General features: G+C 56.4%; 1 protein-coding gene across 2 annotated transcripts; it reads left to right on the top strand.

Annotated features, from left to right (window-relative positions):
* The first annotated feature begins 13 nt into the window (after positions 1–13).
* On the top strand, positions 14–23,668 carry TWF2 (twinfilin actin binding protein 2). Of its 2 annotated transcripts, XM_030956645.1 has the most exons (11): positions 14–152; positions 9,390–9,467; positions 13,583–13,761; positions 15,047–15,142; positions 15,884–16,003; positions 19,510–19,671; positions 20,136–20,192; positions 20,893–21,018; positions 21,112–21,262; positions 21,671–21,792; positions 22,312–23,668. In XM_030956645.1, the coding sequence occupies exons 1-11, from the start codon at positions 128–130 to the stop codon at positions 22,477–22,479; spliced, it is 1,284 nt and encodes a 427-aa protein (XP_030812505.1). In that variant the 5' UTR covers positions 14–127; the 3' UTR covers positions 22,480–23,668. The 2 variants fall into 2 exon arrangements, with proteins under 2 accessions (XP_030812505.1, XP_030812504.1); XM_030956644.1 differs by lacking the exons at positions 19,510–19,671; positions 20,136–20,192 and having other exon boundaries at positions 15,884–15,988.

The following is a 23,668-nucleotide window of genomic DNA, read 5'->3' as shown; positions in this document are numbered from 1 at the left end:
GTCCCGCCCCGGGGCGGCGCGGAGCGGAGCGGCCCCGCGCTCCGGAACGGGCGGTGCTGCCTGCCCAGCCGTTTCCTGCCCGGGACGCGGCGGAGCGGAGCCGAGCGGAGCGGAGCCGAGCGGAGCCATGACTCACCAGACCGGCATCCACGGTGAGCGGTGCCCGCCGAGCGCTCGGGTCCCCCGGCCCGTCCGGGGCTGCCCCCGCCGCTCGGCCCCCGCCCCAGGCCGGGCTGCCCCGCCGCGCCCCCGCCAGCGGCACCCCCGGGGCCGCGCCCCGCGCATCCCCGGCCCCGCCGCAGCGGACTGCGGGCGCTGTCGCGACAGCGGCGGCCATGGGGGCGATAAGATGAAGCTTGGGGTTCATCGGTTCTTCGGCGGAACCCCCGCGGGCGGGTTTCCTGCGGTTAGCGGGGGAGGGGGCACTGAGTCAGGCTCGGAGGGAGCGTTTGGGTGCCGGCAGGAGGTGCGGGAGGGGGCTCAGCCCGGGGTGCCGCCGGTGCGGGGCTCTCCCGCATCCTTTGTCTGGGCTGATGCTCAGCACCCGCCGCGACGTGCTCGGACAGATGTGTCACGCTCGTCTGCCTGGCCGCAGCCCCGGCCACCGCTCCCTTGCCCACGGGGATGCTCGGCCCCAGCCGCTCCCCAGCCCGGGGGAGCTGCGGAGAGCCCGAGTGAATTCCTGCTTCCCGATTTCTCCTCCCGCTCCCCACAGGACCCAGCCAGCACCCCGACACGGCGGCTTCTGCATTTCTGAGTGTGCTTGGTGCATGACTGACTGTGTGTCCTCACGGTATTTCCCTCCTGCCCCTCGCCTTGCCAGCTCAATTAGCAATATTAATCAGGAGTAGAGGTGCTGCATAATTTATGTAACCGAATCAATATGCGAGCAGGGATGTGAGAGCAGCTGCCCCTGGAGCCCTGCTCTGTGCGGTCGGGTGTGAATCCAGCCCGCAGCGTGTCCCGGGAGGGAGCTGGGACCGTGGCCTCGCAGCTCCCTCTGGCCAGCACCTTTGTGCCGGGGTGGGAATTTGTGTCTGCTGGTTCTTCATGGCAAGAGCATCCTTGGTCCTTCAGCATGGTCGAGAACATCCTTCCTGTCCATTTGCTTCTGGAGGGGCTGTAGCTGAGGAGTGGCCAGCGATGATGCTTAGATGTTCCTCCTGCTTGTGCTCAGGAGAGCTGGTGGTTGTTGATGGCATTTGGGTTCTGGTTCATTGCTTCTGGCTTAAGCTGAGATCCTGAAGCACATGCTCTAATTAAATCTTCCTTGTTTTGTAAAAATATAACAATAATTTAAAAAGTTCAAAATCAGCAGGATGGAGCCCTTGCACCCACCTGAGCTCTGGGTGTGCTGGCCCCATCTGCAGAGCTGTCCATGGCCTTTGGGCAGGCAGGGCCTGTTGCGCTGTGTGCCCCCGGAGGCTGCTGCCTGTTGCTCTCTGGCCATGCCCGCTGCTCCTGTGCTGCTGCTGCTGTCCTTCCTGGCACCCTGCAGCGGCCAGGGAGGGAGATGTGCCAGCTTGGCTCTCTCTGAGGGCACTGACCTTGGCTGACCTTGGTTGCCCACGGCTTGGTGAGCTGTGCCCAGTGCTGGGAGTCACCGTGGGACGTGACGTGCCCCGTCAGCGGGAAAGGGGAAGGGACTCCACTTCCCCCAAGGAGCTGCAGTGCAGGGAGGGGATGGACATGATGACTCTGCCCTGGCAGCAGATTCCTGGGCTGGGGTGGTGTAAAATCCCCCTGTGGTTATGGAAAATGGCTTGTGTTGGGTGGTCTCTGCCACAGCATCCTGAACATCTCTGGGCTCTCTCTCCGTGCCCTGTTGCGCGTCTCTCTTCCCGGAAGCTGCTGTTTCCTCTCTGAATGCAAATCTGCCCCTCCAACACCTGTGATGCACAACTGGGGTGCTCCAGGCTTTAAGGGAGCCCCCCCTTCGAGGTGGGTTTGGGATATTTCAGTCTGCCCCACCCCGTCATGGTGATTGAATTATTCTGTTTGCTCAGCAAAGAGCAGATCCCATATCGAATGAGGAAGAGCAATCCCACTGCTACTTTCATCCCCTCTGCTGAGGCGCTGAGGTCTCTTGTTTGCTAGGAGAAGGAATTATTCACTTCTTCCTGGTTTCTGGGGCCTCGTTGTCTTTGTGTGCACCCAGCAGTTTCTGTTTCTTCATTCCCATTTCTCCTGCATTTTCAGGAAGACATCTGCTCCCAGGGGAATGAGGATCAGGTTCTGCAGCTGGCTTAGGGGAGGTTGCAGACAAGCTGGGAGGGATTTTGCTTGACACGGTGCTAGATCTGTGTGAGGCAGGGTGACGTGGTGGTGGGGAACCCCTGGAGCAGAGACACTCCCACATCATCCCAGCTTCTGGGGAGAAACAGGTGCAGGGGAAGCTCTGACACTGAGAGCTGGGAGGTCAGGGAGTGCAATCAAGCCTGAGCCTTTCATGCAGGGGCAAGAGGCTAATTATTATTTTTTTAGGTATCTCAGGCAGCTCTCTTGAAGGTGCTGGCAAGAAAACCAGGCTGCCATGGAGACTGCCGGGGCTGGGGAGGCGGTTGGAAACTCTCAGAGGGTGCTGTGGGCTTCCTGGGGCTGGAAACCTGCTTTTTAGCTACAGCTGGGAGGATTCACTGAGAGGTCTTGCAGTCCCTATTTTGCTCTGAGTGGCATTAGCATTAGATTGGAGCAGCATTTGCTGCCTGAGCTTAGAACCTTGGGAAGGCAGTGCTGAACCGGGGCTTTGATGCTGGTGGGAGGTCATCTGCTTTCAGCTGCTTCTGGGATCTCTTTCAAGACCACTGGGTAGAGAGAAAAAGTCTCTTAGAAGGTATTTTTTTTCATCTAGAAAGTAGAGAAATCAAATGCATTTTGTTTCTTCAACCCAGAAATAGAGTTTGGTACCTGCTGTTTCTGGGGGAGGTGGTAAGATCTGGGCATAGGGGAGAACCTTTGCTCCCATCCACAGCTGAGCTGCCACTTTGCCCCAGGATCTTGCTTTGGGAATGCATCTGGTAGGGGTGGATGTTTGCTTCAGGAGGAGCATAACCATGGTGCACATGGGCAGGAATGCTGTCAGATGGGTAAAAAAAGAGCATAAGGTGGGACCCAGGAGCTGCTGGGTCTGCCAAAGTGTAAGTGGAAAGCAGGCAACTTCCTGTCTCTCTAGTGAGAAGAAGGAAGGACCTTCTCTGTCCATCCAGCACATCATTAGCCCCTCTCCTCTGGCTGTGCTGGGAGCCAGCACTGGCTCCTGAGGCGCCTGGGTGCACAAATTTGGGGGGCAGCTTTGGAATGCTGGAGGCACCCCCTAAGCAGAGACATGTCACAAGGTGCCATCAGTGAAGGAGCAGGGATGGCTGGTTCATGGCCCCTTTTATCCATAGGGAACACAGGGCACTGGGCTGCTGCAAGGATATTTTTGAGGAGCCAGGCCCAGTCTCTTTTCTGGGGCCACCCTGGAGCTTGGTGTCCCCTGGGGGTATGGCCCATATCCAAGTGGGGGCACATCAGGATGGGCCAGGGCAGCAGTGCCGGTGGCAGACCAGATAAATGCCCTGAGATGTCAAACCCCTTGAAGTGAGGCAGTGGTGGGATAGAGGAAATCCTTTGGAAAGTGTGCAGTGAGATAAATGCAGTGAGACTGTGGCCAGGTCTGTCCCTGGGTGCCTGTCCCCTCCAGTGCACAAACCAGTGCTCTGCTGGTGGCTTTACTGGGTGGAGAAAAGGAGCAGCAGCCTGCAGCTTCTGCAGGCAAGGACAGACCATGCACCACCACTCTGCCCCAGGATCCAGCTGATGCTGCCTGCAGCGTGGGCGCTGCCTGCCCTGGAGCAAGCGAAGGGACGAGTAACTCCAATCCAAGGTGGCAAAGTGCAGACAAGACAGGTCCTGGGCACACGAGGAAAATCAGGTGTTGAGAAGCAAATGTCTGGTGTCAGGCAGGTGGCTGAATGTCTCTGGGTGGGATTTGCACAAAGGACCAGGAGCTGTCCATGTGAAATCCTGCAGGAATACAGTCTAGCCCCACAGAAAATTGGGAGAAAAGCTTTGCTTGTCTCCTCTCTTGCTCCCTTTCCCCCCTGCCCCACTCCCTTCTTTCTATTTTCTTCTGACATCTGTAGCTTTTTTCCTCAGAAAGGATTTCCTGCAAGGACATATTTATTTTTTTTTCCATGGTGAGGAATAAAATCCTCTTACTCCTTAAACTGGCCAACCGTGTCCATCGGCAGAAAAGCTCTCTGCAGCAGCGGGTTGAGCAGGCACTGCCTAAAGGAGTTACACTGGGATAGACTGAAAAGAAGGAATTTTAGCAGCAGCAAAAGCTACTTCGTGCCTGTTGCAGTTGTATCCTTTCCTGGCTGCCCAGACCAGGAGCTGGGCAGGGAAAGTGTGGGTTATGCAGGTATAACCGTGTTTTATTCATCACCATCTTGACTTCCGTCTGGCCACGCATCCCTGGAACTTGGACAAGTTTTGCTTGGGTTTGTGGCTGGGTTTTTGGCTGAGTTTCCCCATTGCATCCCAAGCACACTGTGCCCCAGACTGTGAAAGGGAAGCAGCCGCTTGCAGTGGCATCGAGTTGAAGAAGATGTCCAGGGAATGAAAGATTGATGGCCCGGGGCTCGGGTTTCCCGCTGGGAGGGCAGGGTGGCTGGGTGTACTGGGAGAGGCATCTGTTTCAGGAGCATGTATTATTGATCTGGGAGCTGCGTGGGGGCCACGGGGAAGGGTCAAACCAGCAAAAACCTGCTGTGCCCCAACAAGTGGGTGAGAGGCTGGAGGAGGGGGGGATGCTGTGGCTGTCGGCTCCATCCCCATCCTGCAGTGCTTCCCAGGGATTGTGTGGATGGCTCCACCAGCATCCCTGGGAGGGAGGGAGGGACCCTTGGTGTGGCCACAGTGCCATCCGTGCCTCTGTACCCCCCCTGGTGCCATCAGTGCCTCTCTGTCCCCTGGGCTCCCTGCAGAAGCTCCCTGGGGCTGTAAACAGCACAAAAGGCTCGGTCTGGGGCAGTGTTTGGCAGGGTGGTGCCCACAAGCAGCATCGTTCAGCAGCTTAAACAAGAGCCATGCTTCAGGCTCTGGCATCTCCTGGGGGCTGATCCAAAGGGGCACATCCCAGCACAGGGCAGCCCTCTGGCTGCCAGCAGCATCTGTCCTGGTGACATCCCTCTGTCTGCCAGGAGGGGCAAGGATCTGGCTGCCCTGCTGCTGCTGAGCTGGGGGAATGCAGGCTTTGCTCTGAATGCACCTTTTGGTCAGTGCTGCCCGAGGGCTGGCACTGTCCCGCCCTCCTCCCACAGCTCCACTTCTCCTCTGGCAGTTTGCCTGCAGGGTCAGGGCCACCTGAAGGCCACTGCTGGCCAGCCACCACGTCCCTGCCACGCTGTGAGCTGCCACACCAGCCTGGGTGCCCTGGTGCCATCAGCTGGCTCTGCCCAGCCCTCCATCCCCAATGGAGGTGCCACCGGGCTGGGAGGCTGTGTGGGACAGGGGGACCTGGGACATGCTGTTATCAGGGTTCTAAATGCTGTTTGTGCACAGGGGACAGCTCATCTGCAGCCTGCAGACAGGTGGGAGAGGGAGGAGCTGCAGGCTCAGTGGCTGAAGGTGATTTTGGACTGGGGTGTGTGTGCCCAGCACGGCTGCCATGAGGGTCAGCAGTGGGGCTGCCTTGTACAAAGGCCAGAAGGTTCCTCAGATGCCACTGGGCTCACACTGCCTCAAAGCAGCAGCATCCATTTTCTCAGGGCAGGGATAGGCACATGGCGTCCTTCCCAAGGTTTGGGCACCCTCATCAGGAGTTTTCCCAAACACCACGGTGCGTCTTGATATTCCTGACTGGAAAACCAGTACAAACTGTTTGTGATTTTTCTGCTGTTCCCTGGGCTGACCAGCTGCAGCTGCTGCACGCTGTGCCCTCTGGCCCAGGTGCTGGGTGTGCTGTGCCTGGCTCCCTGCACGATGCTGGGTGTGCTGTTGGTGCTGTGCCTGCAGCCTCGTCAGCAGCAGATAACGTGGTCATGCTCTTGTTTGTGCCTGCAGCAGTGTGAGTGGCTAACCTGGACTTGGCTTGTCACCCACCTCTCTTTGGAGCTGCTGGACCCTGCCCTGTCTGGTCCTTTCTCCAGTTATGGTACTCTGCTTCCTGATGAGTTTCATCCTGTTTCTTTTTTTCCCAGCCCATTTCTCCAGTCTCCTGAGAGAACGCTGAGTTTTTCTCCAGTGCACCCGTGCATCTCCTGTAGCTTCCCACCTTAGAGCTGCAGGAAGCACTGTTGCAGCTGCCAGGAGTGTTCATGGAGATGTGGATAAAGCTGCACCCACCCCAGGTGCCCAGGACACCTTGCTCGATCCCACCTCTGATCCCTCCCTGAGTGAGTTACCCCTGCAGTGCTGTGTCTGTGCCAGGGAGGTTCAGCACCCCCGTGTTCCCAAGCTGGCATCTGACACTTGGGGACACTTAGAAGCTGAGCTGAGACCCCTGTAGCCCACAGGTCTCTGGCTCTGCTGGAGGAAGCATGAGGGATCTCATGCATCTTGGCCTCAGCAGATCCACACTGGCTGTAGCCCAGCTTGGATTTGTTTCTGGATTATTTGTTCCAGGACTTTCCAGGAACCCATGTCTAGAGGGTGAGTTGGATCTGTGGGTCCCTTTCAGTCCTGTTGCTCCTCCCTCTCCCTTGGTTTTCATGGTTTCCTCACACGGGGTTTTTCAGCTCTTCAGTTGTATCCTGGACACTTCCTGGCAGGGATGCCATGAGGCACCATCTCCAGGGTGAGGTCTCCTCCAGCTCTTCCTCCAGAGCCAGCTGTGGACTTCTCTGTTAATATTTCAGGCACACAAGCCATCTCATCAAGTCTGCTGTGCCAATTAAGTGGTAATCATGCCCTAATGAAGCAGTGCTGAGCTCGTGCTCAAACCTTCCCTGGTTTATTCCTCTCCCTCCTCACTGGCTCTTGGCTCTGCGTTGTGAGAGGCAGAAGGGGACATTGGAGACATTCTGGTTTTTATGTAAATGAAAATTGCTTAAAAAAAAAAACCAACAAAACCAGCAGAATTAAATCTTGCAAGCCTCCTCTGAAGTTTTTTTGAAAGCTTTGCTGCTGTCTCCTCTGGCAATATTCTCCCTCCTTGGAAGACCTTGTGGTATTTCCTGTGGTGTGCTCAGCTTCTCTGGCGGCATCCAGGCTTTTCCTCACCCCCTTCAACCCCTGGGTACCTGCACAGACCCCAGTGCTTGGCTGTCACTCGTCAGCCACTCACCTGCCAATCCTCCTGGCTGTCAATCTGCAGGGCACTCCTGCATTTCCAAGAGGGTTACACGGTTGCATTTGCCCAGACTCCTGATTTTCCAGACCCCCCACCTGCCTGTGGGTTCTGGGAAGGATGGGGTCACACTGGAGGGATTTGCAAGCAGGTTAGTGCTGCAGAGCTTTCCTGTTTCTTCCCTGAAGTTCATGCTGTGGAAACATCCAAGAGTGATGTTATTCTCTCATAGTTTTGCAGGGTAATAGGAGTTGGTGAAACTTGATGTTTATTAAGAGTTATGTCTCCTGCAGGAGGTTTCCTGGGTGCTTAAATGTCTTTTTCTCTTCCTCTTCCGCCCTGTGTGTGTGCAATAACCACAGATGCTGCCAGGAGGAAACTGCCACTCTCAACAGGGAAAGGGGCTAAAAATATCAGAATATCCTTGGTTGGGCACAGCAGGAGCAGGCTGAGCTCCCAGCTGGCCCTGGGAGAGGGTGAAGGTCTGCTCTGGGAGCTGGGAGAGCTGCATGCCCTGATGCTGCTGGAGGGAGCCTGCTTGTGGTGGGATGACACCAGCAAACCTTCTGTTTGTCCCCTGACATGCCATTAGGGAGTGACAGGCCTCTGCTGGGGTGTCTGTGTGCCCATTCTGCAGGCTCCTGTCAGGATGGCATCTCTGGGTCTGTATGGGAGCTGCTCTCCCTGGCGTGTGCCTCTCCTGTCTGTGGGAGGAGAATTCAGCACTCCCTGATCAGGGCGGGCTGTGAGCTGTGGAGCATCACAGAGTGTCACTGTGGGCACAGGCAGCAGTGTCCTGGGAGCTCCCCGGGGATCCCCCCTCCCTGGGGGCTGGGGCAGCTCTGGCAGAGCCCCAGCCCCGGCTCTGCCTGCAGGGACTGAGGGCAGCACCCAGCGGCAGTCGGGGGCTGCCCGTGTCCCTTGTGCAGTGCTGGGGACACCAGGGCTCCTCTGGGGCTGTGCCAAGGGTGGCACCCGGTGCTGGAGGGCCTGAGGGGATGGATATGGCCCCTGTAGGGACGGCTGCCTCTGCTGTGGGTGCTCTCGAGCTCCAGGTTCCTCCCTGTGCTGGCGCAGCAAAGCCCCAGGAATGGAGGGGCTGCTGATGGAGATTCCCAGCACGGGTCCTGGTCTGGGCTAAGGGGCGCCTGCCCAGGTCTCTAATCTTTGCAACACCAGTTTCCTGAGTATTTCTAACCAGCACAGCAGCTTTTGAAGTCACAGGGCCCCTTTGCTGCCTGGCTGCATCCAGGAAAGGGCTTGGGTGGCTTTAGGGGGAGCCAGGCCAGGAGATGATCCTTGTTGGGGGGCTGGCCCCTGGGAGCCACATCTCCTGGGCTTTGCCTTCACACAGAGCATGTCCTGGGTGGCACGGGGAGCTCTGTGATGCTTCAGGGAGGGCACATGAAGCCTCCAGTGCTGGCTGGGGCTGCTCCTTCCCTGTCCAGTGCCTCCAGCTGCCTCCTGCTAGGATGCTGAGGATTGGTTGCCATTGCTCAGGGAGCAGGGTGAGGAGGAATGCTCCCCAAAACACTTCCCAAAAGCCTTCTGCAATCCAAGCCCTGCCAGCTCCAGAGCAAAACCCCGGGGCTGTTCCTTTCCCTTCCCCACGGGCTCAGCTTCAAACCAGCATGTCCAGTTTGGAGCTGTGCAGGTTCCCAGCCGCTGGGAGCAGCATCCTGCCGTGTGTGCCCAGCCTGTCAGGGCACCACAGCCGGCCAGCACATCCTGCAGCCACCCCTGCCGCTCTGCAAAGCCAATCAACGTGTCACTTGAGCTCTCCCTGCCTGCACTGGCCAAGCCATCGTCTAAATTTGGGTGATTATGTTCACCCAGGCCAAGTATCAGGTTCTCTGGGTCACATGTGCTCCCTCCCAGCTGCTGTTTAACTCTGGTGCCACAGGGAGACGCGGCACTTCTCTCCCAGCTTTGGGGTTTTCTGTTATTGTTATTTTTTATTAGAATTTTTTTGGCACCAGAGATTTAATATTTATTTTTTTTTAAGTTTCAAATTTCTATCCTGCCAAGTTGGTCCCCTTTCTGGTCAGTCACTGAGCAGCCCAGCACCTGCTTTGATTGCTGAGTCTGATCACGATGTTTTTGGTTCTTTCAGCCACCACAGAATTGAGGGACTTTTTTGCCAAAGCCCGAAATGGTTCAGTTCGGCTCATCAAGGTCATCATTGAGGACGGTAAGTCCCGTTTTTAAGTGCTTTGATTTACACTCTGCCTGTTCTCTGTTTCCTCTCCTCCTTTCTTCACCACTGCGGTGCCAGCTTGTGTTCTTGTAAACCTCAAGGAAAATGCTGCTGGGGCTTCTGGGCTTGTGGCAACCCAGACCTGAAATACAAGCCCAAACTTTGGCTGTGCTGGTGAGCAGCTCTTGGAGCCCCAGGCCAGCTCCAGTGGGGAGCAGTGACTTTGCCAGCAGAGCAATACCAGCCTGGGATTGGTGCTCTGTGGGGGCTTTTGCTGCTGCTGTGTCATGTTTTGTTATGGGATCCCTGAGGCAGGCTGCTGCAGGGACCCTGGGACCTTTGTTGGGGTTGATGCACAGGCATCTTCTTCCTGGGATGTGCCATCCCACAGCTGGCAAGGAGGTGCTCAGGGCAGGGGGGTGCTGGTGGCTCAAGGCCTGCAGTGGCATCCTGTGAGGAATGCCACACTGAGACCCATCCCATCCCATCCCATCCCATCCCATCCCATCCCATCCCATCCCATCCCATCCCATCCCATCCCATCCCATCCCAGGGCTGCCCCTAGCCCAGGATACAGGCTGGCACCAACCTCACCCGTGTTTGTCCCAAGGAATGGGTCCTTTGGGTGGCCTCTGCATGTGTCAAGTGAGCAGAGCTGAGCACTGATTGCATGTCCCAGGGGCGGGGAGCTGCCCTGGTGTAGGTTTTCCATCACCTCAGCCTCATACAATTGCATATGAATGACTTGTTTCTCCAGCAGCAGCAGGGACATTGCTGCCCTGCCAAGCTGCTGTCACCACCTGCCCTGGGTGGGCAAACACCGAGGTGGATGAGGTTGTAAAGAGCCTGTGGTCATACGGAGCCCACCTGACCTTTGGAGAGGCCACAACGTCCTGTTCAGAAGAGCAGTGTGACTGGAAATGCATGGGACACATCTGTGGAGCTGTGGCAGGGCTCAGCAGCTCCTTGGCAAGGTCCTCACTGTTGGGGGGTGAAACATCCACATTGTTTCTCTGGATTGTCTTTGACAACAATTTTGTGCTCTCAGCTTCTTTTGCTTTTCAAAAGTGGAAGTCAGGTTTGTGTTAGGATAATCATGCCTGTCCCTAAGCCTGGACTTGGGATGCTCAGGGCTTGTTTTGCTAGTTTTGGGCTGTGGCTGCTGACGCCAACAAGGGAGACTTTTTATCACCAATGGAAAACCTTTCCCACCATCTCTGCTGTGGCTGAAAGGGATTTTTTAATCTGTGCATTGCCAGCAGCTGGGCCAGCACTGTGCTGTCACACAGGGGACATCAGCCTGTGGTGCCCAGCAGAGAAGGACCCTGGGGCACTCAGAGTGGCCAGGCAGGTGTCACAGCCAGACAGACAGATGCTCACCCTGGAAGGGAGGTGTCCAGAGCTGCCTGGGGAGGACGTGCCTGCTGCCCTGCCTGGACAGGGGATGGGGAAGGGGAGCCTCCCTCTCTGCTGGATGGCTGCAGCACCTTTTGCCCTGTGGAGAATTTGTCTTGGGGCATTTTGGAGCAGGCAACAGTGGGTAGAAGGAGAGGAGGATGGTGCAAGGAGCGTTATGGCAGATGCTCTGTGTCCAGGCAGCTCCAAGGCCATCACTGTGGCTGAGTGACCCTTTGGGAGCAATTTGAGAGGTTGTTTTTCCTTTGGAGAGCTGCTGGGAAGAGCTGAGATTGGATGGAGGAGGGAGTAGGGGAGCAGGATGTGCACCAAGGCTCAGCAGCAGTTTCCCAGCCTGTGCTCCAGCTGTTTTTAGATGATGCTCTGCTCCTCACTGCCAGCAGGGTCTGGGACAAGATTGGCTTTGTGGACTCTCCTCTTGGTTGCATTTCTTTACTTACAGGTGGTGGTGTGCCCTGAGTTTTGCAGTTGGCACCCACCAGAGCTGCAGGCAGGGCTGTAGAGGCGTTTCAGAGCAGGGCAGGGAGTGCTGGGGGCGCCTCGAGGGCCAGAAACGCTCCCAGCTCTGCTTTTGCAGCAGCAGCTGCTGGGACAAACAGAGCCTGACACAGCCAGCGCTGTGTAACTCTGCTGAAGGGCGTCTGCTCTGAGTTTCTGACACTGCCCAAGGAAGAAGATTTGTCCCTGAATGGGTTGAGCAGGGCTGCAGAGGGCTCGGGGAAAGGTGAAGGCTGCCAGCTCCCCGCAGCACAGCACGGCCGGCTCGGCTGAGTCACAGCCGGGAATAGCCGGGGTGACTCAGCGCTGAGCGCTGTGTGAGTGAGGCGCTGCTTTCTGGCGGGGGCCACAAGGGCCTTTGGGGTGATGGAAGAGATGTAGATCTGACTCTATGATCAAGAAGGCTTGATTTATTATTTTATGATATATACATATACTATACTAAAAAGAAAAAGAAAGGAGAGTTTCTAGAAGCTGCTAGCTACTTAAGAATAGAAAGTAAAGAATGAATAACAAACCAGCTCTCTCGGACTGTGTCCGAGAGATTTCAGTTCTGGATTGGTCATTAATTATAAACATACAAGTTGGGCCAATCCAGACAGACTTGTTGCATTCTACAGCAGCAGATCATCTATTGTTTGTCTTGTTGCTGAAACTCTCAGCTTCAGCAGGAAAAATCCTGAAAGAGGATTTTTCATAAAAGAAATGTCTGTGACACTGGTTTGTTTTGCAGAGATACCCTCGAGCTGCCACTGGCTTTGGCCCTGCAAAATCCCTGCAGTTTCCTCTTTGGGATGCACAAATCCATTCGCAGAGCTTTGTGTTTATTTTAGAGTGCACTGAGGTTTTTGTGCTTCCCTTTCTCCAAACAGGTAGTTTTGCAAAAGGTAAAATATTTCAAGCACCTTGTTCTCTGCTGTCCCTGTTACTGAACGAGCCACTCGTGCCCCCCATGCACAAATCACTGGATTGAGTAGTGGTGGCAGATGCCAGGGCAGTGCTGGGCAGGGAGGGCACTGCTGTCACGGGGGATGTCCTGCCTGGGTGGGAACAAGGGGTGGGTAATTCCTCCCAAACCCTTCATTCCTCAGCTGTTTTCCTTAAAAGCTTTCCTGCTGTGAGATATGGAGCTGCTGAGCTGAATGGGTTGGGAGGGAGAGGCTTGTGCCCCAGCCAGGGGGCTCCCAGTGGGCAGAGGTCCTGCCAGGGCATGCCCTCAAGTGCTAATTGCCCAAGGCCCCAAAACATTTTGCTTTGGCACCTCCAGAATTTCCTACATCTTCTTCTGAGTCCTGTAATCTCCCCCCAGACCTTTCTGCAGCAACAGATGGAGTAAAAATGCAGGCTGTTCTCCAGCAGCCTGTGCTGGTATCCTCAGCACCCCCACTTTTCCACCCAGCCATCCCAGAGCTTGACTTGAGCCTTGCCAGGGTGTGGATTCATGTCTGTAGGATGCCTGCACCAGTGTTAAATCCCAGCTGAGCAGTGCCCAGCTCACAGGGCTCCCAGTCCCTCTGCCCCTGGTGTAGCAGCTGAAAACGATGCCCTGAGGTGTGTGTGAGATGCACAGGTTGCTTCCAGAGGCTGGGGCTCTCCTGCAGCATGGTCCCCTCCAGGATGGGGACTGTGGGACATCCCTGCTGCCCACAGCCTTGGCCTTTGGGTATCAGCTCTGATTGTGACCCCTGTGAGGTTGCAGGGAATCCAGTGAGAGCAGCTTTGGCTCATCACCCTGGGTTTTGCTGAGACCATTACTTTTCTCAGCACCCAAAATGCTGGTGGTTCTCTGTGTCCCTGGTGAGGTGTTCTAGTGACCCTAGGGCTTGTCCAGGTGGGGTGGGGGAGCTCTTGTGAGTGAGGAGGGATGGGTGGGACTGCAGAGCTGGAGGGAGCAGAAGGGAAGGAAGCCACAGGTGATCACCAGAGAGACTTTGCTGGTGGGAAACACAGGAGGGGGAGAGATGGTTGACAGGAAGCTGGCAGAAAACCAGCCCTCCTCAGCAGCCACAGCCCCTTGGTCTCTCCTGGTGGGAATGTACACTCCTGCACGTGGCTGGAGGTCATGATGTGTTCTTCTGCAGTCCAGCATCACTGTTGGTGGTGGAGCTGCAATGAACCCTTAGTGAGCCACTCCCTGGTCCTGGGGATGAGCCTTGCTTTGGTCTGACACCCCCTTTGCTGTGTTCTCCTTGCAGAGCAGCTCGTGCTGGGAGCCCACAAGGAGCTGTCCCGGCGCTGGGACGCCGACTATGACACCTTGGTGCTGCCCCTGCTGGATGAGCAGCAGCCCTGCTACGTCCTGTACCGCCTGGACAGCCAGAACGCCCAGGGCTACGAGTGGCTCTTCATCTCCTGGTCCCCAGACAGCTCCCCGGTGAGCCCCGGGCCCGGGCACCCCCCTGGGGACAGGGACCTGCCCGGGGAGGGACAGGGACAGGGGGTGCTGGCCATGGGGACTGTGTGTGCCCTGGGGCTGGGGAGGAGCGTTCACACCCTGGTGCTTGAGAAATGGAGAATGCTGTGGGGATGGGGAATTTTTTAAGACACAAAGAGATACAGTGGGGCTGTGTGTCTGTCCTGTTTCAGTGCTAGTGAGGAGATGGAGGAGCTGAGATGTGGAGGGAGGAGTGGTGTGCACCATGAGGCCAGGATGGACACATCCCACCATGGCTCTGGCCATTGCAGGGAGGAGCTGACCCTGATTTACCTCCAGCCTGGCCCTGCTCTGCCTGAGGCTCTGCCTCAGCCCTTCGCCAGGCCTTGCTCCAAAATCACCTGGTGGAGACTGACACAAAAGGGCTGCTTGGAGGGGAAGCAGATTAGAGGATGTCAGTGCTACTTGAAAATCCATTTAGCACATCAGCGATGTGTAACGTGTGCTGTTCTATATATATTATATATTATGTATTTGTGTGTATATATATATATATATTCCTATGTGTTTATTTGTTATATATTTGTTGTAATCTATAAGCTAGATAGATTTACTGCCATGTTAATGCATGCACTGGTCACATACATAAAAATATATAAAAATATGTATAGAAGCGCGCCAGTGTATATAAGTGCACCACATATATAAAATATATAAAAATATGTATACAAGTGATATATATGTCATTTTATATGCATGTGCATATTTGTGCATGTGTACATGTACATATACAGGTGTATATGTAATAATATATTTTTAAAATATGTATATCTTTCAACAAACCACAGAAGCTCTTACTGCAGAAGCACAGTGTGCCCAGGAGCACTTGCCAAAGCTCTTCCCTGCATTTTGCAGAATGATGCAATAGAAGTGCCAAAGGCAAAAGTCACTTTTAAGTGGGCCTGTGGTATTTGTGCCTCCTCTAACCCAGGTGCTGGTGGGAAATGGTGCTCTGGAGCTCAGGCACTGGAAAGCAAAGCATGGAATAAACTGTTGGGTTGTGGGCAGCTCTTGGCAAGGCTGCAGCCCCAGAAATAGTGCTGGTGGGTTTTCCCTGCTGATCCCTACCTAGGGCTGCTGCCATTAAAACTCAGACTGAGCCAGAAACTCGGTGGGTGCTGCTGGGAGAGGCTGAGGTGTGTGGAGCCCGTGGTGGGGTGGTGGCTGTGAGCACTGGGCCCCCTCTGGTGCCCTGTGTGACAGCAGTGTCCCCCTGTCCTGGCAGGTGCGGCTGAAGATGCTGTATGCTGCCACCAGAGCCACTGTGAAGAAGGAGTTTGGCGGGGGGCACATAAAGGACGAGATGTTTGGCACAGTGAAGGTACCGTGCTGGGTCCTGGGCAGCCCTGGGGTCTGACCTGAGCTTCAGAGCCTGCCCAGAGCTCAGTGTGAGCGTGGTGGGTGTGGGATGCTGGTGTGTGGTGAGGGAGCAGCAGGGTGCTGGTCCTCCACCCTGCTCCCTGCGTGGCCAGTGCTGCTCTCTCCTGCCTGCACGGCCTGCTCTGTGACAGAGACCTGGGAGAGGTGGGAGGGAGGCTGTGAGACGTGGAGCTTTGTGCTGAATGGCAGAAGTGGTGCCAGGTGGTGGCAGTGTCACTCCAGCAGCCAGAGCTGCTCCACACCGGGGTTAGCCTTGCCTTGCATGGAGGTTTCTCCTCCCCTACCATGGGCAGAGGGAGCTGCACAGCCAGGGCCATGGTCCTGCTGGGGCCTCTGGTGCTGGTGGAAGCCAGGGAGCATCCCTGCTCTTCTCCAAGTTCCCTCTGCTGCTCCTGGGCTATGGGCTCTGCCTTTCCCTCTCACTTCCATGCTCATGAGCTTCCTGAAACAGCCAGAGGAGCCCACTCCACAGCCATGGGTGACTGGGGAGGGGCAGGGGGGTCACAACAGACAAATGGAGTGTGGGATTTGCCTGGAGGAATCCGAGAGCCTTCGGGTTGGTCCTCCTGGTCAGGAGGGAGCCTGTGACTCTCTGGGTTGCTCAGACTCAGCTCAAGGCTGGGGGCACACCCAGCCCTGCAGCAGTGACCACCTGTGACACTGCCCTGTGCCCTGTCTGCAGGAGGACGTGTCCCTGAGTGGTTACCAGAAGCACGTGTCCTCCTGCTCTGCCCCCGCCCCGCTGACCGCAGCCGAGCAGGAGCTCCAGCAGATCCGCATCAACGAGGTGGGTGTGCTGCACGTGGTGTCCAGCTGCAGGGTGGTGTCCAACAGGGCTGGGTGTGCTGCACGTGGTGTCCAGCTGCAGGGTGGTGTCCAACAGGGCTGGGTGTGCTGCAGGATGGTGTGCTGCAGGATGGTGTCCAACTGCAGGGATGGTGTGCTGCAGGGATGGGTGTACAGCAGGGGTGGTGTGCAGCAAATGGTGTCCAACTGCAGGGATGGTGTGCTGCAGGATGGTGTCCAACAGGGGTGGGTGTGCAGCAGGATGGTGTCCAGCAGGGTGTCCATCAGGGCTGGGTGTGCATCAGGGCTGGGTATCCAACAGCCCTGGGAGAGGAGCCTGCAGCCCTCTGGGCACAAAGGGATGAAGGATGCAGGGAGTGAGCATACAGCTAAAAGGGATGGCTCATTTTGACTTCACTCTCTGCCATGTAAACAATTCCTGCCCTTCTCAAGGTGGATGAGCACCCTCACAGTCAGACTGGTAGCATAAAGAGGAATTTACACTTCTCTTTTTTTTCCCCTTGCTTGGACATGAGCTCAGGACTGTGTTTTACTGACAGTCAAAAGTGGTTTGGGGCTGAAAGCAGGTCTCTAACCTGTGGGTATTGGGGCAAAAGCAGAGCTGAGTTTGAGGATAGGGAAAGCAGGAAGAATCCAGGCTTGTCTTTGGACTGCAGCAGCATCCTCTCCCATACACTTCCTTTATCTCTATAAATATGAGGGATGCTGTCCCAAGAAATACAGATCTGAGCCTGTATTTGGGGCTTATGTGCTGGAAAGGATGTGGAAGTGGGGCAGGGTAGGGCTGGGGGCACACAAGGCTCTGTCACCATTGCTCCCTGCTGGCCTTTCACAGCCTCTGTGGTGCTGTGACACACTGAGGCAGAAAAGGGGGTGTGCTCATTGTTGGGGAGACCACTTGGAAGCAGTATTTTGTTTTGGGATGGGGGAAATTCCCTTTCCTTTCTAGAGGAGCATCCCTGTCCTCTGCCAAGGGGCTGTGGCTCTCAGGGGTGGGTCAGGACGTGGGTGTGAGATGTGAAGCCAATCAGCCCCATGGCATTCACTGATAGCACAGATGAGGCAGGAGGTTTCTACCTGTCAAAGCAGGTCTGGGGGTGATTCCCACCTGCCAGAGCAGGTCTGCAGGTGGCAAAGTTGAGGGACATTTGGGAGATGCCACCAAGGTGGGTCTTAGGGGAGTTATCCCAGCTCCCAGCCCGGAGGGCCTGGGCTGGATTTGTTCTGCAGGATCCAAGGAGATGCTCATGTTTGGAGAAGAGAGAGGTGCTGATGGTGACTGTGTGGTTTGTTTGGGATTCTGGACTTGATGATCCTTGAGGGTCCCTTTTGACTCTGCTGATTCTGTGACCTGCCATCGCCTTGTCTGGCCTGTGCTGCAGGATTGAGTAGTTTTGGGGGAGGCTGCTGGGTGTGCCTTACAGGGCTGTATGGCCCAGGTAAGTGGTGCTTGTGATGCTCATTGATCTGCCTCATTCTCCTTCCCTCCCACCCTTGCCTTTGGGAGATGCAGCTCCTGGATGGAGGTGCTGCTGCTGTCTGGCTTGTTGGGGCTTATTTTAAGGGTACACGGTCCCCTGTGAGCCTGGGCCACAGGGAGGAGTCACTGACATTAAAAAACAGGTGAAGATGGGTATATTTTTGCCTGTGGATTTAAAGGTGGGAAGCAGCCACGTGCTGGGTGTGCTGAGGGGTCTCTGTGCTGGTGTCACAGCTTGGTACAGTGATGCTTCCAGCCTTGTTCATTGCCTGCAGCTTGCAGGGTGCAGGGCCCTGTGCATGCCCTTGTGTTCAGCCAATCCATTAGGATTTCACAAGTGGCACAAGGGACATGGTTTCTTTGAAAGCCACCAGTCCACGAGGGCTTTGCTGTGCTGTGAGGGTTTCCCCCTCACCTGGAGCTGCTGCTGGGCCCCCCTCCCCTCCCCTGTCACTCTGCTGACTCTCAGCCTTCCAAGGTGTCTTGGGCAGACTTGCAGCCTTCACCCCATACATGGCTGTGTTTCTGGTCAGGAGAAGCTGCCTGGGCTCCTCCCCAGCCACCAGGTGAGTGTGGAGAGGGGATGGGAAGGGCAGGACAGCCCAAAGGGACAGGTGAGGGCAGCAGAGTGGCCTTGGACACTGAGCAAGGAAGGGCTCAGGTTGGCACATCCCCCAGGGAGCTGCCCAGCCTTTGGCACAGCAGGTTTTAGGCTGGGGTTTGAGGGTTGGATGGGCAGAGGGGATGTCATGAGTTAACCCCCTTTTTGATAGCTGGGTGGGAGCTTGTGGAAATTTGCCACCTGCTATATATGTGTGTATATTTTTACTAGCTGGAAAATGCCAGCATCACTGAGCTGATGGTTGTCACAGACCGTGGGCTAAGAAACAGCTTTGAGTTTGGCACTGAGCTCAACACCCACGCCTGGGGAGTCTTTGTAGAAGTGTTTCAGGTTCAGAAACAGGGGTGGAGGGGGAGCTGGGTACATCCCATTGGTGTGCCCATGGGGCAGAGGAAGGCAGCCTTGGAGCTGGGGAAGGAAGCAGGAGAATTGAGGAGAAACAAAGGTGGGGGTGCCATTGCAGTGTGTCCTTCACAGCTGCCCCAGAGTGCTGGTGCTGCTTCACCAGAGCCCTCCTGTGAGGACATAAAACAGAGAAAAGCTCCTCAGGCAGGGTCAGCACCACGCCAGGGAGGAGGGAAGAGGAGGAGAAAATCTCACCTAAAGAAAAGGAGATAGAACAACCTCCCAGGCAAGCCTGCTGCAGGCAGGGTTGGGAGGCTGGGATGCAGCACATGCTCAGCTGTCCCTTGCACTGCTCCCAGGCTGTGCCCTGGGGAGTGCCCAGGCAGCCAGATTTTAATGTTTCTGAAAAGGGAAGGAGTAGAAAATGCAGAGGTATATGGGGGAGTTGATGTTGCTGGGACAAATTTCCATCTCCTGGTGTTTCTGGACCTCAGTGTGCTTTGTGTCAGAGCTGAGGTCTCTGTGGTCCCGCTGTAAGTCTCCTGGTCTTCCTGCATTTATGGGAGACTAAGCTGGGGTTCTGGAGGTGTGGGCACTGATAACATCCTTGTGCTGCACCTCTCCACAGGGTGGGACCAGGTTACTTGCGTGTGTCCTGAATCCCTGAAGGGGTGCTTGCCCTCAGGGGGATGGAGGTCAGCTGGACTTGGTGCCCACCTGGGCAATCATTTCCCTTTCCTGAGAGCTGCCCATCAACACCCTGCTCATCCTCCAGGACGCTTGGCATGGACAGAGGCCTGGGCATTTTTTTCCTCACAAACCTTCCATACATGCTCCTTAGTGGAGGATAGCCCAAAAGTTATTGCTGCAAGTGCTGGAACTCTTCCAGACCCTGGACTGGGGCCAGCCTGAGTGGGGAGCCAGGAGGAGATGGGGCAGGGCTGGGCTCTGCACAGGGATGTTGCTGGAGACCCTGCACGCCCAGGCTCGGGGCTGCACTGGCGTCTCCTGTGTTGTTTTTTGCTGCTCTCCGTGCCCACATGGCTGGGATCAGCCTTGCCTGTGCTCCAGCAGGGTGCTGCAGCTCCCTGCTCCTGGCACATCGGTGTGTCCCTCCCCTTCTGCTGTCACATCCCCCTCCTGTGCCATTGACAGTGTGTCTCCTCTCCCCACGCTCCCTCAGGATTCCTGCTCCCAAGGCTCGAGCACTGAGATGGTAGGCTGCTCTGCTCTGCTCTGCTCTGCTCTGCTGCCTTGGTGCCCGGTTTCTCCCTCTCCTGGCAGTGTTTTCCTGCATGCTCTGCCCCGGGGATCTGGCTCCATCCTGTCCCCAGGGTGTGGGGCTGTGTGGGGCTGCTGTGACAGAGGGCAGCCTCTAACGAGAGCCACCTTGGTGCTGCCGAGTGGTTTTGAGATGTCAGCTCCAACTCTTGTGTTTCTCTTGGCATGCCTTGACTTCTCTTCCTTTTCTCTATCAGGGGGAGGGAAATGAAGAAAGAAACAAAACCATAAAGGTTGGACTCTATCCAAAATCCCCAAAACTGGTCCCAAAGGAAAGGGAGCCAGGCTCACTGCAGAGTACTGGGATAGTGTTGTGGAGTGTTTCCCTGGGAGGGGGTCTGGAGGTGGGAGGGGCTCCTCTGCCATGGGGTGACCCCATGTCCCTGTATTCTGTGGCAGATGGTGGGGGGCTGTTGCTGCTGCCCATCGCTGGTAGAGTACCCCGACCCCGAGGAGGTATGGTGTGCCCCCCGTGTCTGCCCTGCTCCCCAGCCCCACCAGGGACCCTGCTGGGCCTGCCTGGAGCCACCTGCAGCCATTTCGTGTCTCTGCAATCTCCTTCTCTGCCCTCTCTGAAGTGGGGCTTGGTCTCCTGGACGAGGGGGTTTGCTGGGGATGTGGCTGGCAGCCTCTGCCTTGTAGGGGTTGTGGGGAAAACAGCAGCTGGGATCTTTGTGAGCTGTGGCTCTCCAGCCCCCAGCTCTGGCATTGGACAGAGTGTCTGTCTGCTGCAGTACAACCCACTGAGGAGGGTGGGGTGCCCAGCTGAGGGCTGTGACTCCAGGGCTTCCCCTGTCACCCACAGGTTGCAGTTGGAGATGATCAGAGAGGAGGTGTGCCAGTGCTGGTCACAGCATCCCTGCCAGGGATTCCCTGGGGAGTGTTGGTTTTGAGCTGGTGTTTGCTGAGAGTGAAGCAGGAGGTGTGGGGGTGCATGGCTGGGGCCGGGTGATGTCCTGGAGAGGTGGCATGGTGACAGGCACCACCACCCTGAGCCTGGCTGACTCATGGTTTAATGCCATGATCCCCATGGGACAGGTGTCAGACACCTCCTTGGAGGCGAAGCCTTTAGCTGCAGAGCCAGCTGGTTGTCCTGTTCCTCCCTTCCCACCCTTTTTCACTGTGCCCTGACGCTGGAGGTGGTCTCCTTCCCCAGGTGAAGACGGAGATCAGCGTGGAGAGCAAGCACCAGACGCTGCAGGGCCTGGCCTTCCCCCTGCAGCTGGATGCCCAGCAAGCCATCCAGGCACTCAAGCAGAAGAAAATCAACTACATCCAGCTGGTAGGTCCCTCACATGGCTTCTCTGTGCCCCACTCCCCACGTCCTGCTGCTGTCTCTCACTCCCATCTGCTCCCTGTCCCCTCTGTCCATCAGAAGCTGGATCTGGAGCGGGAGACCATCGACCTGGTGCACACGAGCCCCACAGAGATCTCTGACCTGCCCAAGAGGATCCCCCAGGACTCTGCTCGCTACCATTTCTTCCTCTACAAGCACTCACACGAGGGAGATTACCTGGAGTCTGTTGGTGAGAGCCTCAGCACTGGAAAGGGCACTTTGAGCCTGTGCCAGTCCCTGTTTTCCCAGGATCACTGGTTGCACGGGGAGCAAGCAGGGATGGGCATAGGGATGGTGCCTCAGGGAGCCTCGAGTGAGTTCCCTCTCGTGGTGGGTGCTGCAAACCCTTTGGTGCCACGTGCAGGGCAGCTCTCTGGGTGCTGCCCCAGAGCACCTGGTGGTGGTGGTTTGGTTTCCTCCAGTGTTGCAGGAGCAGCAGGGGAGATTTGGGAGGGGCGATGGATGGGGTGGCTCACCTTCTGTTGCTGGATGTTGTGTGGCACTCTGCGCTGGAGGAGCTGTGAGCAGGGTGGGATGCAGCCGGTGCTCCCTGGCCATGGGCCTGGGCAGTGCCACAAGCCCCGCTGTGTTTTTGCAGTCTTTATCTACTCCATGCCCGGGTACAAGTGCAGCATCAAGGAGCGCATGCTCTACTCCAGCTGCAAGAGCCGGTTGCTGGACACGGTGGAGCAGGAGTTCTGCTTGGAGATAGCCAAGAAGGTGAGAGTGACCCCCCCAGAGGTGATGGAGCTGGACACTGCCAAGGGGCTCTGCTGCAGCCTTGATCCAGCCCCTCTGATGGGCCTGGGTGCCCCAAAGTGGGTGTCTGTGACGGTGTTCACTGGGGTCCCAGGACGAGGGAAGAGACAAAGATCTGACTCCATGTTTCAGAAGGCTGATTTATTATTTTGTGATATATATTATGTTAAAACTATACTAAAAGAATAGAAGAAAGGATTTCATCAGAAGGCTAGCTAAGAATAGAAAAAGAAAGAATGATAACAAAGGCTTGTGGCTCGGACTCTCTGTCCGAGACAGCTCACTGGGATTGGCCGTAAACTGGAAACAACTCTATAAGACCAATCACAGATGCACCTGTTGCATTCCACAGCAGCAGATAACCATTGTTTACATTTTGTTCCTGAGGCCTCTCAGCTCCTAAAGAAAGGATTTTTCACAAAAATGTGACATGTGTCAAACCCCGAGGGAGCTGCTGAGCCCCTGTTTCATTTCCCAAAGATCGAGATTGACGACGGGGCGGAGCTGACGGCGGAGTTCCTGTACGAGGAGGTGCACCCCAAGCAGCACGCCTTCAAGCAGGCCTTCGCCAAGCCCCGGGGGCCCGTGGGCAAGCGGGGACAGAAGCGGCTGATCAAGGGCCCGGGCGAGAACGGCGAGGACAGCTAGATCCCCGGGCAGGGCCACGGACACCATCCCTGCGGCGCTTCCCGCCCTCCTTCCGCTGACCTGGGGATCTTTCCCTCCATCTCAGCTGGTTTTTGGTTTTTTTACCTTTTTTTTTTTCCTGTTTCATTCCTTTTTTAAACATCTGGATGGCTTGTTGCACCTGGGGGCAGGGCGGTGGGGAGGGTTCAGGGTGGGCTGTCACTGGTTCTGTTCCTCGTGTCCTTGTGCGAGCCCCGAGGCAGCAGAGCCGTGTCCCCAGCCTTGCTCCTGTCCCCCTCAGGGTCACAGCCACTGCTCTCCGTGTCCCCTGGGTGACTGAAGGACACACTCACCTGAAAGCTGCTCTATGCAAAGGGAAGGGGGTTGGGGATTCCTGTTTGAAAAGCGAACATGCTTCTTTCCCTGCCCCCCCCGCCCCAGCCTCCAGAGTCTGTTCCCCTGTCCCACTCTTGGTGTGCACGGCCCCTCTGCCCCCGGCTGGAGCGATCCCACACCCCCTCAGGGTGTGGGCAGGACCCCCTGTGGGGTGGGCTTTGCTTCCTGTGGGATGGGAGTTTGTCCCTGCAGAGAGCCAGGCAGCGGGAGGTGGAAGTTCCCCACTGAGTCCTGAGCTCAGCCTGGACCTGGAGAAAGGTGACTCTGCCTTTGGGTGATGTTTGCATCTCCTTTTTGAACTGCTCCAGTAAGGTTTTCCCCCTCAGAAGGAGCTGTTACAGCCCTGACTCAGCCCCATCCCTGTTTAGGAAGGGATCTGGGGGGTTCCTGAGCCCCCACCATTACCCTACCCCCAGGTTCTCAGCTGGGTCTCTGGGCTGGGGCAGCCCCATGTCTCAGTGATCACATGGGCTACTCCAGATCCTTGTGTGGGGGAGCATGACAGCCCCTGTGTGCCCTGGGGCTGTCCCCACCACCAAGGGCCATCATCAGCTCCACGGTCTGAGCTTGGCACTGTGATTTGGACTGCACTGGAGGCTTGGGGGGAGAGCACCTTGCTGCTGGGTACCAGCGAGGGCTTGAGAGCCACCTGCTTCCCTGAGAGGATGGCAGAGGGGACCTGCCCTCTGCTTTCCAGCTGTGGCAGTGAACATCCAGATGTTGCCTCAGTGGAGTCAGGGGGTTGAAGGTGGGAGGAGCAGAGCACACTGTACTGAACGCTGTATTTTCTAAAGAATAAAGTATTTTTAAAACA

Source organism: Camarhynchus parvulus, chromosome 12 (assembly GCF_901933205.1).
Source record: "Camarhynchus parvulus chromosome 12, STF_HiC, whole genome shotgun sequence".
NCBI classification, from domain to species: Eukaryota; Metazoa; Chordata; class Aves; order Passeriformes; family Thraupidae; genus Camarhynchus; species Camarhynchus parvulus.
Note: the sequence above shows the minus strand (reverse complement) of the source record. Positions and strands in the feature narration are given on the sequence as shown.

Coding starts and splice junctions, on each gene's coding strand:
- TWF2 (XM_030956645.1), top strand. CDS start 128: ATGACTCACCAGACCGGCATCCACG. Junction 16,004..19,509: donor ACGAGGTGGGTGTGCTGCAC/GTGGTGTCCAGC, acceptor GGCTGGGATCAG/CCTTGCCTGTGCTCCAGCAG. Junction 20,193..20,892: donor AGTACCCCGACCCCGAGGAG/GTATGGTGTGCC, acceptor CTCCTTCCCCAG/GTGAAGACGGAGATCAGCGT.